Source organism: Rhinolophus ferrumequinum, chromosome 17 (assembly GCF_004115265.2).
Source record: "Rhinolophus ferrumequinum isolate MPI-CBG mRhiFer1 chromosome 17, mRhiFer1_v1.p, whole genome shotgun sequence".
NCBI lineage: Eukaryota > Metazoa > Chordata > Mammalia > Chiroptera > Rhinolophidae > Rhinolophus > Rhinolophus ferrumequinum.
The window spans coordinates 44,354,079-44,369,197 of NC_046300.1; the positions used below are offsets into that span (position 1 = coordinate 44,354,079).

Consider the following 15,119-nt stretch of genomic DNA (forward strand, 5'->3'; position numbering starts at 1 on the left):
AGAACAGAATATGCATGGTGAAGCATTAACAAATATCATCAATAATTTAACAGAATGGTACATAATTGTTGACGTTTTCTTGCTTTGCAGAAATACCGAATGAACAACTGTAATTAGTTATAACCACAGTATCTACTGGAAATTATGAATGAAAATGCTTCAGGAAATAGAAACTTTGCAGTCAAAGTTTTAGGCCAGAAGTATTTTTTTCTTTCTGCAATTACTTCTGGACCCCCAGCTATAAATATGGGTAGTCATCTCTGTACTCTATCAAAAATATCAGTTTTAAGAATAGTCGCTTTAGGTCTTTTTCTTATCTATTTATTCCAAACTCACTGATTTAATCTCTGTTGAAATTTCTCTCAAATATGTTAATGCTATTTACCTAAATAGTTTGTTAGTTAATTCATATAGGAGGCTAGTGGCTGACCTCATAAAAATCTATTAACACTACACAACTAGTCACCGACTAATGTAGGAAGATTTTTAAGTACTTTATTTGGAAAATAGTTATAAAATTGTAAACCTCAGCTATTGGCCATAACTGAATCTCTTTGGCATGCAAAGAAATAAAAACAAAAGAGGAAAAAACCCTGGAACACAATCCACCCTTCCCCACCCCCCCACCCTCCGTCTTTGTTTTTATATGGGAATAAGGCCAAAAATTGCTTTAAATTCTAGACCACCCCAGAATATAATATACTGCTTCTTAGGGTAGTTTCATTTTAAGTCTTCCTCTTTAAGGAAGCCAGTAAACAAGTGGCTTTGTGAAGAAATATACATGCTCTTTACTATCATAATATTCTCCGTTTTAAGGAAGAAAACCACTATTAATCAGGGACGCAGTTGAACCCAGAGTTCTGGTACAGTTGCTTTGCTTTGCTGAAGGGGGAAGAATCCCCGGGGACTGTGAAAATGGCAAGAGAAACAGGGGAATTAGAGCAACACCCACCTCACTCAAGAAGTGGCTGTGGGATCAAGAGTCTGAACTGGACCTGAACATATTCAAAACACCAGGATTTTTCCAGCCCAGACCCTAATCCCTGGTACTGCCTGGAATAGACTTGGCTTCTGGGGGTGTGCTGCCCCCTAGGCCCCTTGGGTCTCTTTCGCTGGACTTTCACATCCTGGTGTAGTGCCACTTCGTCTTGAAAGGTAGGGGGCTTCCACTTCCTTTCTGTAAGCAAGGAAGATTGGGTACAAGGGAGGTAAAAGGACAAGAGGGGGAATCTGTGAGCAGGGGGAATCTCGGACAACTTAAAAGAGAAGGGATACAAAAGGCTAAATTTTTTAAAACTGTGAATAATATATAAAGTTTTATAATGAAGGCCTACCTTCATTGCCATTTGGCACTTAAATTCTTCAAGAATTGAGAGTCTATTTTAGGGATTGGGCTTTTCGACAAACTCTGAATTCCTAAAGCTGCTCTTAGCTGAAAAAAAAGTTTGGTGCCACTGATTTTGAAGGTCCTCTTTCTAGGCAATGAATATTATAAAAAACAGATGACACTGCTTTCCACATTTTCTACCCCAAAATGTCAGAACATCTAAGTAACCGGCCCATATTCAGTTACAGCCCCTTTACTCTACAACAATGAGAAGTACATAGGAAGAGGCCTTCAAGGAAAATCAGTTGGAGAGAACTTCTCGTCATCTCCGTCCATCAGAAAAATCATTAACTCTACTACAGCAGGTAGTGACACCTATTTTATTTCAATCTTCCCCACCCATTAATACAAACAAAAATGCAATCACTACTTTGCAAATTTAATTCTATTAATGATTTACTCAGAAATCCTGCCCCCACCCCCAAATTCTTTTCCTCTCTTTTTTCCCTCCAGCTTCTAAGGGAGAAAGGGAAAGGTCTAATGTCATTTACAGTGGGCTAGGTTTGGGTTTAGAAAATATTGTATATTTATCATGAGATGCCCATAAGAAAGTTGTCTCCACACAAACTGGTAATTCACCTATGACCTAGGAAGTTATCACTTACTCTGATCCAGCAGCCATATCTGAATAGGATGTATCTGGTGTGGTGACTCCCAGAGGGATTGCAATGCTCATGACGTCCAACACAGCAGAGAGTGGAAATCACGGGGTCCAATTAATGGAGACTGGCCACTCTGAGAGTGGGGGTGAGCTGCAGAGCCTCAACCAACATGTTATGGACATGAGGAATCCTGGCACAGAAAAGGAAAATATCTAGTAACCAGACAGTTCTTTAAATTCATCCTAAATACTACTAAATGGTTTTTCATTTTTTTGAATAAAGCTTTTACAAGGGATAAATATAAAACAAGTACAGCAAGGGATCTACACATTATCCCATGTTTACTATGTACTATATTAATGTTCCACAAAGTAAGGTAGCAAAAGTTCTGCTTACTTTTCATTTTTATTTTAATTTTTTTCTTTTCTGATAAAGGGAAAGTAACAGTCTGCCCAGCTCACTAATAAGTACGTTTCCCCTATTCTACAATCGTTCATCAAACAAAATTTCCTGGCAGCCTAGGACCTAACAACTAACAATTTTTAAGATATAGGATGGTTAATAGAATTATCACAATTTAATTTCTTTTTTAACAATTCAAGATCTTTCATTTAAACTCCCCCCCGCCACAAATAAATGCAGTTTACCAGAGCCAATAATGCTATTTCTTCCAAATTAAATATGAGATCGATTTGTTTCTTTTTGATTGGATACAGCTATTTCCTATTGCCTTCTTTTATCACAGAACACTGTTCCTTTATAAAAACCATTTTTACTTTATAATTTTGGGAGAAGATCATCTTAACTACATTTGCGAGGTAATATCCACTGCTAGGTATGAATAAAAACATAAACCACAAAGAATATGGTTTCATGATAAAGATTAGACAACTTTCTATGGAAAAGCAGTGAGGATATCTTGAATTGGTGGCCATATACAGACTGGAATTTGGGAACAGAAAGACTCAGCAACTACTGAAGTGTAAAAAAGCAAAAGTAGATTAAGAGATTTTGGAGGTATGGTGAAAAGGGAAAACCGTATACTTCGTATAGTTTTACATTAGTTGTTGTATATTGTTAAAAAAACACATTGAAAAGATGAAATAAGCATTTCATACGGAAGAAAGTCAATGTGAATGTTAAAGACTCAGCTTAATAAAGACTGCAAAAAAAAGACTACAAAGAGTCATGATTCATATACTGATTCATAAGAAATAAGACACTAGAAAAGTCAAGAGATTATACTAAAAATATTAAATGGAATGAAAAGTGTAAGATATTAATTGAGCCAATCTAGGGAATTAATGCAAATTTTAAATGGTAGACGATCTGAGATGTTTGAATCTTATTTTGATACACAAAGCAAATTAATGTGGATAAGAAAATCAATTATGAACAGTGAATCAGGCCAAGATTTTTAAGAATGCATAAAGATAATATTACTTCTTTGTGCCATCATTTTAGAATGCTTGAATAGCTATACACTGAGCAGTCTTCCCTGGAACCTATACTTTGAAAGAGCTTGATCTCACCAAAGGACCTCTCCAAATATGGGTGAGGCAATACAACTGTTCCTATTCAACTCAAGGTGACGTATTGCTAGACTTGGGACCAAAATGAAAAGGGCAAATCTTCCTATCCATTGCTTCCTCACAGGTCACGAAAGAGAAGTGATTAATGTAACTTTCTGCCTTTGCGCCCATCTTACATACAATGTTTTCTTTGACCCTAACAATATGTCCAAATAGAGATTTAAGCAGTATATCCTCAACGTCTCTGGGAAACTGAAACAAAATCTACAAATGACAGTAGAACACTTATCAAATAAGCCCAAAAGGCATAAAATTAAATATTGGGGATTGTTGGTTACAACTCTGTCTCTACTTTTAGTATCACCGTATAATTTGAATTAAAAATAAAAAATAAAAAAAGCCCTAAAACTGCCTGGCTTGATAATCAGACAGTGTGATAATGATCATACCTTCCCTGATTAATACAGGAATCTGAATCATGTACTATATATTTTCAGTAAAGGACCAAAAAAAAGTTACTTAGCACCATTAAAAATCCTTTGTCACTGCTATACTATTATATGACCATAAAACAATGTAGGCTTCCAGATAGAAGTCAATTTATAAACCTAAGCTGACAGTTGTTATTTTTCTGAGTAATTTTAAAAAGATATACCAAAAGGAAAAGACGAAACAATTACTTCAGTATCTCCTTAATAAACGAATAAATGCTGAAGACATTCCTTACTGCAATTCCGCCCTTGCTAATCTGGATAGTTGAGAAACAATTCTGAGAAACATTAAGTAGCCAACTATAAATTTCTCTCATGAATTTCTCCATTTTCCTTTTATCTCGTTTTACCCTTCCACTCCTCTAATGAAAGCAATCATTATAATAAGCTTCACCATCTTGTTCTAAATAATATTTTCACAATATTGGAGCTTCTTAAATGATAACAAAACCAAATTTCTTATATAACTCTGAGAATAGTTCCTTCCCTAAATAAGCTGTGCAAAATGCAGCTATTAAAATGTTAACTAAAGAACTTTTAACAGATCGTCTATACGCAATATTTTCTTAAAATTACTCTAGTTTTATAAGCCAAGACGATAGATTCCTACTATAGTTTACTAAGCTTAGTAGTTGTAGCAGTTATTCATCTGCTATAGTTTGGAGATATGTCCTAGAGAGATTGATAAGAATTAACTCTGTCTCTAGGTGGAACAATTTCAAGATATCTTTTACTTGTTAATTTGTCTGTCTCTTCCTAACAGAATACAAACTCTATAAGGACAGGTTATTTTTGTTTTATCTTCTGCCATAGTTCCAACATCCAGAACAGTGCCTAGTACAAAGAGGGTGTTTGAGAAATATTTGCTGAATTTTGATCATCATCTCAACATATGATTTTAACATTCATCAAAATACAAAAACAAATTAAAAGAATTAAAACAAATTAAAAGAATTTGGCTCAGTCACCTTTTTATAGACCTCTGAATACGAAGTCCCAAAAATTATGTCAGTAGCTCTGAAGACCTAGAAAAAGTTGAGACACAAATTAGTACAGAAAGAAGTAACATTGATGCACACAAAGAATTCTACAGAAATATTTTTAATGCTGATTTTGTTTCATCTCTGTATACTGTCTTGTTTAACATCTTATGTTCCATCTAGTACTATATTTTTGTCCTTTAACCTTTACATCCCATTTTCCTGTAAAGCCAGACCTAAATAAAGAAATGGTGGAGAGGAAAATTATCTTTATTTGACTTAAGAAGTGGTAAATACTTTGTCACTGGATAATCCTCTTTCCTTCAAATTAGAATTCTCTCCCATTTCCAAAGGGATTTCGTCTTTTTATCTCTCTTAGGGGTGCTTCTCTTCTCCACTGACCGCTTCCCAAATCCAGAGGCTTTTCTTTAATCAAATGTCAAATTTATTCTCTAGTCAGACAAGGACTTACCTACCCGTCACCTATTAACGTATAAGTCTACATTACTCCTTTCTTACCCGACACTCCATTCCACCTATAGCCTCTTGTCCTACTGTAGAAAGAGTGACAAAAGGAAGTCATTTCTATTTGTGGTCAACTCCATAACAGAAACATGTGGAAAAATAAGGCCTTAATTAACTTTCTACCCTCCAAAAAGGAAAGGAAAATAGGTGATGACCCAGGACTTTTAGGGGAAAAAAGTAAAATTTAATTAACACCTGCTATGTTAATGTATCGTATGTGTGAAAGGAGCTGCTTCTGATATTTCACATACCAAAGAGTAGAGAGGAAATGCACTTTATGTTGATACTTTTATGGATTTCCAATTTATTAAAAATTGGAAAATAAACTTTTTTTTTAGGAGGGTGCAGCTCAAAATGGCTCCTGCAGGGATCAAACCAGCAACCTTGATGTTAGTAATTAGTAACAATGCGCTCGAACCAACTGAGCTAACTCGCAGCACCGAAAATAACCTGTGCTTTAGAAACGATTCTAAAAGAGCATACTGTGTTTCCCCGAAAATAAGACCTAGCCGGACAATCAGCTCTAATGCATCTTTTGGAGCAAAAATTTATATAAGACCTGGTCTTATTTTACTATATATAATATATGTCTTACATTAATCTTTGCTTCCAAAGACGCATTAGAGCTGATTGTCTGGCTAGGTTGTGTTTTCGGGAAACATGGTACTAGGAATTATAAAAATAAAAGGTATGAAGATTACAGTAAAGAAAAAAAACGAAATAAACCAAGGACAACAAATAAGAAAGAATATAAGAAACAACAGAGGAAAAAGAGAAATGAGTAGTAGGGGGTTAAAAATGAATGCATCAGAATTTCAATTTAACTATATTCAAAAGAATCCATTAGAATCCACAGGAACACTAAATGGTACGTTCTTGGATTCAGAGGCAGAACCAGCCTGTCTCCCACTACTGAGTCCTCTTTTGAGAAGTCACCATTTACATAGTTTCTTGGGAAAAGGGTATTAAATAAAACATGTCAGAAAGTTTATAATTATTTGTCTTTTTAATTAGGTTCAGAAATGGTCAATAGTCTCTATATTTGTCATTCTGACAGTCTCTTTTCTATATGACTTGCTGAAAGCACAAGACCTGTGTGATTTGTCTGGTCACTCTCAGAAGACACACAAAAAGTGTTTTAAGAACAATTCCAACAGAGATTTCAGAAAAAGAAATTGCATCAGCCAGGTGAGCCGGAAGCAGCTGGGAGACAAGAGTCCCATAAACAGCCAATCCAATGAAAGAAATCCAGAACAAGTCTGCTTCAGTAATCCTGTGAAGAGGACTGGCAGGAAGAGGAGTGCCGCTTCAGAAAGAGAACAGGCCTCATATGCTTCAGACAGTCTTTGTACTGAGGCTGTGGACCTTGGCCATTCTCCCAGAAATGATGCAATCCTGATGAACAAGATCTGCTGCCAGAGAAACAATTGTTAACAGCCTATGCAGACAGCAACTCAGCCAAGGAGCAAACTGATCAACTCTCCACAAATCACCAGAAAACCAAATCCCATCCTTAATTTTGGTCTCTGACAAAACATGTAAATAAATATATATTTAGATATATACGAACAAACCATTTCTCCAAAATGTCCCTTTGCTTTTCATTTCTTTGGCTTTACAACACCTATCATCCATCATTAAACTTTAACTAGAACACTGAGAGCATTTTCTCTTTTATGAATAGAATTCTCTCTCCGAGCATATTAACAGCAAGGTATTTACATCGAAATTTTACACTTATTTTTCTTTCTCTCAAGGTAGTGGCTCAATTATGAGATTTCAAAGTAAGGACAACTATGCACACTAATTCAAGGCCAGAAAGATATATTTTATAGATATTTTTAAAATGAAGTGAAACTATTAAAAATATGTATGTCTTAAGAGAAAAAGAAAATTTCTTCTTGCTTAGGCTGACATTAAAAGGTAGGTTGAGTACTATCATCACATTTTGCAATGCCCATTTTTCTCAAGGGCAACAATATTACTTCAGGTTTTAAAAGAAGGTTAAAAATTATTTTCATCATATTGGCCACAATGTACAATTTAAAATCTAGTTAAAAATATCGTCAATTTAGAAATCATCCTTAGATTCCTCATCTTCTAGGCCTGGTTTCTTTTTCAGAGCTTTGGTATCAGGTTGTTCACACAGTATTGTTATCAAATTAGTAGGAGTTTTCTTTTTCTCACTAAATAAAAGACGCTGCATACAACAAAAAGTTCTCTAAATTCCACCTGGCCAGCAGCCACAAATACCAAATTTCTTCCCTTAAGCAGTAACCCTTAAACTGGGATTCACTAAAAACACAAGCATCTAAAACATATCCTCAAGTCAATATATTCAGCCCAATCTACTATCCCTTTATTTAAATTATTAAATAATGAAAATTAATAGATATGCAGAATGAAGCAATGAAAGATCTTTAATGGGTCAATAAATGAATATATTTAACTCGGTTAAGGAGATGAGAGAAAACATTTCAGGAAAATTTAAAATTAGGATTAAAATAGTCATTAAGATTCAGTTTCTGAACCTACCGATTATTTAAAATTGTTATACATGTAAGTTAAACTTCTTAAATACTTCTATACTTCAATTTCCTTCTTTTGAATAACTTTACAGAATAGTAAAAAGGGGAAATGGAGTAAGATTATTAGAAGGTTTTTTACATTATTGTTACCCTCACCTTAATTTTTTAATGTCAGAAAAAATGCAATAAATATATGCCTGAACTTTATCCACACAACCAACTTGTTAGAGAACTAACATGGCAGCTGATGCATTATATGCTTACTTCCATCTCCAACCCAAATTGAAATATTGAGGAAAAACACTGCTGTCATACTGTAACATGTCGCTTTTTACCTTTGGAAAAGAAAAAAGTACTCTATTAGGAGGTAGGAAACTTGAGTTCTAGCCTACAACTTAACTAGTTTGGTGATCTCTGAAAAACCACTTTTTATAGATGAACCTTAAATTCCTCAAAGTCTTCATTAGGTTTTTTCCTGCTCTAAATTTCTATGACTCCCGGCATTAGCTTAGGCAATTAATGCAATGTCTCAAAGTCTCAGTTTTTTCATCTGTACAATGGAAAGAACAGTACCTGTACCTGTCCTGCTGACTCAGGTGCATATGGACTAGTGGTTGTAGCAAATATGAGTTTAAATGGCACTTTGAAACCTTTAAATATATGTGAAGAAAGAGGAGCTGCTACTAATAAGCTGAATGTGGCTAAAATTATTTTCACTCTTTTCCAACAACGTGCATTTCAATCTTGCTACAGTAAATAATGTAAGATGACGATATGTGGGAAACCGGGGGAAAAAATTATAGGAGAGAGAAGCGATAAGCACTAGAAGAAATAAATAAGAATTATTGGAAAATAAGAGATGAACACTTAAAAAGTGCTCAGAGACCCAGTGAGAAGTTCACATAACTGGGACAGTGTACGTTCTAACTCAGTCTTACCATCTGAAGCAAGTTAGTGTAGGCAAAGGATCTAAAAGAAGTTCAAGGTTGAAGAGAAAGAAAAGAGAGAAACATTGGGGGATGGAGTGGTGGTAAACAATTACAAGAGGCTAAATGTCATGATATAGTAGTTTAGAACCAAGATAGTTTTCCTTTTCTCACACCTCTTCTCTTGCAATACTTGTTTATCCCTTCTCAACGTTGTCTAAATTTATACTCCCTCGAGGGGCTCCTGGGCTGGGCACAAAAACCAATGACTATACAAGCTCAAATAAGTTTATTAGAATAGAAGCTAATTAAAACCCAGTTAAAAAAATCTTATCTTAGTCCATAGTAAGAATTTCTTTCCCTATGAAAAATTTCATTAATAGCTATAACATAGAGGCCACGACATACTCAGTTGTACTTGGAGGGGAAGTGAAGTGGTGGTTGCATAAGAGTATGTGTCATAAACAATGAAACTAAATATACCTTACCACAATCTTAAATTATTTTAAGTTGCCATTGAAGAAAAAATTTTATTTATAACTCATTTAACAATGACGAACACATACTTACTGCTAAACTAATCAAAGATGCACAGACTCTATCCTTAACAAAAATCAGAAAAATTTTAGGTTTCTAAGTATCAAATAAAGATGACACCTTCAGAGAACTTTGATTTACCTTGTCATAGAGCTATACTCTCAAGACCTTCTGAAGGTTCTGTCCTACTGTGTTTGAAGCCTTCAGCGCATGCTTTAGAAACATGTACTACACCACATAGAAAAAGAAGCTCTCATACCTCTATGTTTGCCTCCTCTGTCCAGGCCTTTTTCATTTTCAAACCCTGAAATGGGAACCAGGTTTACTTACTCCACATGAAGTGGGTTATGCAGTTATGAGGCATTGATATCTGTTATACTTTCTGTAGCTCAGGCAATATTTCTCCAGTTGATAAAAAAACTTAGTTTTAAGAATAAAGTCTAATTCATTATTTTGAAGATGAAGAAACAGGGCTACAAATATATTAATTGTAAACTCATACACACACAGTGGTGGAGTTCAGAAGAAAATTTTGATTTTAATGTATAGCTTCTATCTATTAAAGTAATTTACCACCTGCTTTAGATAGCAATATCTGAATTAAAACAAAAAAGATTTTTTAAAATTAAGACCAATTATTGGTGCTATGTTAGATAAACACATCCAGATTAAAATTCCTGGCTCTCTTGGGATTTATATTATCTAGATTTTCCAGTTTTCATTCATTTGTTCATTCATTCATTCAACAAACACAGAGTAACTACTCTGTATAAAAGCTACTATGTTAAGTGCTATTTTAAGATGTTTCTATTACCCAAAGTAAGAGAGGGTAGGCAATTTGCAAACTCTTTAGGTTTGCCTATGTGCCAAGTATTGCATTTTCACAACCATGAAGGAAAAAAATATCCTAAAGTATGCCTCTATAATTAATGAGTCATTCTGAAGAGAAAACAACACCCTCCCCCCAAAGAAAGAAAACCCAAACCACTCCATAGTTTACCAGTGACACACAGAGGAGCTTATGAAAACAGATTCTTTTATAAATCTCTTGAACTGTTCAGACAAAACTTACTGACTGGTCTCATGGAAAATTCTATTAAGAATGAAGGTCAGTGGGCAGCAAGAATCCTCAAAACACAGATAAACAGAACCTGACTATACATGTTCTGATTATTTGGCAGACTAGGTGGCTAAGTATATAGCAGTAAAGGAATTTAAAGCTTAATAATTCTGATACGCAAATAGGAACCCCCATCCCTGACCAACAGCTGTGTCTTTATTCTTATTGTAAAAATGATAAATACTTGTAAAAATTATGCAAACATTACAAAAGTATAAAAAAGTGAAATTCTTACAATTCTACTTCCTAAAGGTATCCCAAAGACAAAATAACCCTACTGTTCTGCAATCTACTTTGTTCATTTAGCAATTAAGTTTTAGACATCTTTCCATATGCAAAGCAGATGTACAAATTTACTTCTTCCTCTTTAATGATGGCACACTATTATACGCTACGGACCTACTATAATTTAAGTCAATCCTCTGCTGGTGGATGTTTAGATCGTTGCTAATTTTCCATAACATATGCAATGCTGCACTGGACAGTATGTACATATGCCTTTGTCTATACATATGCACAAACATTTCCTTAGGATACAGTTCCTAGAAGCGAAACTGCTAAAACTGCATGAACATATTTAAATGATACTGAACCACCTTCCAGAAAGTAAAAACCATTTTACACTCCCACAAACAGCGGGAAGGCTACATTTTCTCATAAGGTTTAAAATAATTTCAGTTCTTTCCTCATAGTCTTTTCCTTAGAAGACTCTCTACATTCTAAAAGAAAACCCTAAAATGAAAGTTAACTGTAAATTCTCAACAATTCTGCGATACAATTTTAAGACTACTGATTAGATGAGCTTTTGTTCTCTAAAATTCTGATAATTAAATAGATCTCAGTTGCTTTTTCACTAAATTTGGGTTGGGATCTTCAAAATAAAATCTAGAGAAAGCAGTATTCCAAAACCAAAGTATTTTCTTACAGTTATCCCATGAAGTAACTTTTAATTCTTTTAATAAATGCACCAGTCTCTAAATTTCTTTTCCCAGTAATGAAAAAACAAATTATGCTAGCCATCTGTAATCTAGTTGGCATCTGCAGGGTTCTGACTGAAAGTGCAAGTAATCTAGAAGATCTGAGCTCTTTCGGTTTCAAACAGGTTATCAAAACTCTGTTCTAGCAGTTCTGCCTCAGTAGTACAAAATATGATGCCTTCATTTTTTAATTACCCTTAGAAAGAGAAGAAACTGAAAGAGACCTGTCAATATTGATTTACTAAAAGACAGAGCCAAAATATTGACTAAATTTGTACTGTAGCTACAAATTCATTTGGTTACTCCATTATGACACGAGACAACCACAAGGTCCAAAGCCTCTCCTTTTCGCTGCACTGGCACTAGCGCAGAACCAGTCTGGATGCAGAGCCATCCATTCTCCTTTGAAATGTTTCGCAGACTATATCCATCCATTCACCACCACTCCTCACTCACCTTATGATTCCAAGGTCTCACTGACTCTGGGCTCTCAACCCTGCAATCTACTCTGCATGCTTCCATGACAGTTAAGCCTCCCGGAGCAGACCTTTGATCTTTATCACTCTGTTAGGAATCTGCAATGGCTCCCTACATGCCTACTAAATGGAACAAGACCTTCTTTGTTAATTAGCTACTAAACTGTTTCTTCTCCTTTAAAATTTTGTTCAAGTACGAACAAATAGTGATTTATCCTGTATGATATGCTATTTTTTACATCTTTAAAAAACTATCATGAAAAATGTCAAACAAACACAAAAGCAGAGAAAACCCTATCATTAACTCATAGCACCTACCCAGCTTTCATCAACAATCAACTCAAGGCCAATCTTATTTCATGTGTAACCTCTCTTCCACAGCATTATGTTACAACAAATTCTAGAAACATTACTTATATACATTACATCTGCTTAGTGGAGTTGTCCCTTTTTTATTATAAAAATGGGTGAGAGAGGTCTCCTTATAATGATAGGTGGTGATAAGGAAAGAAAGGCCATCATTCTGCAAAAATTAAGATGGATAAAGAGCTCAAGGCCGAGTAATGTTTATGTGTTAAAATTATAGTTATGACTATTAAAAATGTCAATCATTTTTTCTTAAGGAAAAATCATTGAAATTATTTTTTTAACATGAGTTTGTTGATAAAATTTCTTTTGTTCTTAATGCAAATTTCTCCTTATAGCACAGCTAACTGCAAGTATACCCATAACTCAGCTGTGACATAGCATTATTATGTATGCTCTATGTCAGTAAATAAAAATGGATAAAACACAGAAGAAATACCCCAAAGACGGTAAAGCATAATATTCCATAAACCTATGTATTAAAGATAAAAACAGATTACATTATAGAACAAATGGCTCATCTGAGGTAGTGACCAGTTGGTCTCCTTATTTTTAGTGAGCAGTTTCTTTGAATACTAGGGGAGTCTTAGAGTAATGACAACCTTAGGGTAAAAAGGATCACCTACATGACTGAGGTGAATTTTTCAGTTAAAAAAAAACTCAGTAATAATGGTGAATGTCACAGAACAAAAACAACTGAGGTGCATATGGATGATTCCTATTTGAACCACAAAGCACACATATCTTAAGGTTCAGTTAGTGGAAAATAGGCACAAATCACTGTCAATGCAAATATACACCACTACACATTCTATTACCAACTACTCCTCAGAAGCTATACTGATAATAGTAAAATTAAACTTAGAATAATTTGTAATTTAAAAAGAGTGATAGAAGACAACAATCAACTAGTAAAACCCCACAACACACTGATGACATACATTGTTTTGCCTCAGCATAAAATTAGCCTGTATTTACTCATATAGTAGGTTACTGAGTAAAATGAAATCTTTGGAATGGTGAGTACATTATTTCCCTAGAAGCCTGAGGATGAGCATCTATGGCCAACCAGCTGGTCCACAGAAACTTGCTGAGACCCAGAAACTTCAAGAGTTACCATCATGCAAAACATCAAAATACTGTAAAATTTTTCTCTGGCAAGCGTAATATTAAAATTTAAAAACCTTGACACAGATGCTCATCTTTGGTCCAGTTGCAGTAAACATTTCAGCCATATTTAGGCCAAAATTTTCATTAATTAATTAATACTTAAATGAATTAGCCCCAGGACTCTGACAAAATAGTACTTTTTAGTTAATGAATACAACTGGCATAGTAAGCTGCTCCAAATTCTTATGCAAAACATAACCACAACCATATACTATACTAAAAGTGCCCAGTTATTTTATTGTCTCCTTTAATTATCTCTGTTGGTTTTCCTGTCATATCAGTTTGACCGTAAGCAAAGCTCAGAATTCTAGCACCAAATAGAGTAACACAAAGAATCTTAGGATTTGCCTATTTTCCCATTTTAAAACATCTTCTATTTACAAATTTATTTTTAACTAAGTAAAACATTTTTAAATACTGAATATTACTGTTTCTGAATACTGTATTTCCTTTTCTGGTACTTAGTAACCAAGTACTTGGTAATCAATATAAAAATTAGGGTACCTTTTTTTAACCCTACACCTCAGATTATGACAAATTTCTTGTAGACCACCACTAATAACTTTATAGAGTAGTGGTTCCCAATCTTTTTGGGGAAAAGGATAGTCTTTTAAGAGAGCAAAAATATGTGGGGGCGGTGGTGGTAGTGATGGAAGAAATGGATGGAGGGGGTCAAAAGGTAGAAACTTCCAGGTATAAATAAGTCCTGGGGATGAAATGTACAGCTCGGTGACAATAGTTAATACTATATTGCATATTTGAAAGTTGCTAAGAGGGTAGATCTTAAAAGTTCTCATCGCAAGAAAAAGTTTTTTTTGGTAACTATGTAAAATGATGGATGTTAACTAGACTATCGTGATCATTCTGCAATGTATAGAAATACCAAATCATTATGTTGTACACATGAAACTAGTATGTCAATTATACCTATCTTAACATACTGCAATAAACAAAAAATTTTTTTAAAGAAGACCGTTAGGGTGGGCCCTAATCCAACATGACCAGTGTCCTTATAAGAAGGGAACTTGGACATACAAAGAGACAGTAGGGATGTGTGTGCAGAGAAAGATGACAATATGAAGAGGCAGCAAGAGGGCAGCCACTTGCAAGCCAAGAAGAGAGGCTTCGGGAGAAACCAATCCTGCTGGTATCTTTTTTTTGGGGGGGAAGGGGAACAGGACTTTATTGGGGAACAGTGTGTACTTCCAGGACTTTTCCCAACTCAAGTTGTTGTCGTTTCAATCTTAGCTGTGGAGGGCGCAGCTCAGCTCCAGGTTCAGTTGCCGTTGTTAGCCGCAGGGGGCGCAGCCCACCATTCCTTGCAGGAGATGAACTGGCAACCTTGTGATTGAGAGCCCACTGCCCCATGGGGATATCCAACCGGCAGCCTTTGGCGTTAGGAGCACGGAGCTCCAGCGCCTGAGCCACCTGGCCAGCCATCCTGCTGGTATCTTGATCTTGGACTACTAGCCTCAAAAAGTACAAAAAATTTTATCTGTTGA

General features: G+C 35.0%; 1 protein-coding gene across 22 annotated transcripts in view; it reads right to left on the minus strand.

The window, feature by feature from the left end:
- SETD5 (SET domain containing 5) overlaps positions 1–15,119 on the minus strand; it is a 76,527-nt gene that overhangs the window by 40,364 nt on the left and 21,044 nt on the right. For 15 of the 22 annotated variants that reach the window (XM_033131937.1, XM_033131934.1, XM_033131936.1 and 12 more), the window contains exons 1-2: positions 1,993–2,130; positions 953–1,177 (exon numbers count right to left, since the gene is read on the minus strand). Coding sequence is in view for 5 of the 22 variants with exons in the window: in XM_033131925.1 (XP_032987816.1) it covers positions 1,993–2,063 (71 nt within the window). In the remaining 17 variants the exon portion in view is untranslated. Of the gene's footprint in view, positions 1–952; positions 1,178–1,992; positions 2,180–4,980; positions 5,038–15,119 lie in introns of those variants that run through there. The other 7 variants (XM_033131925.1, XM_033131919.1, XM_033131930.1 and 4 more) reach the window with 3 other exon arrangements.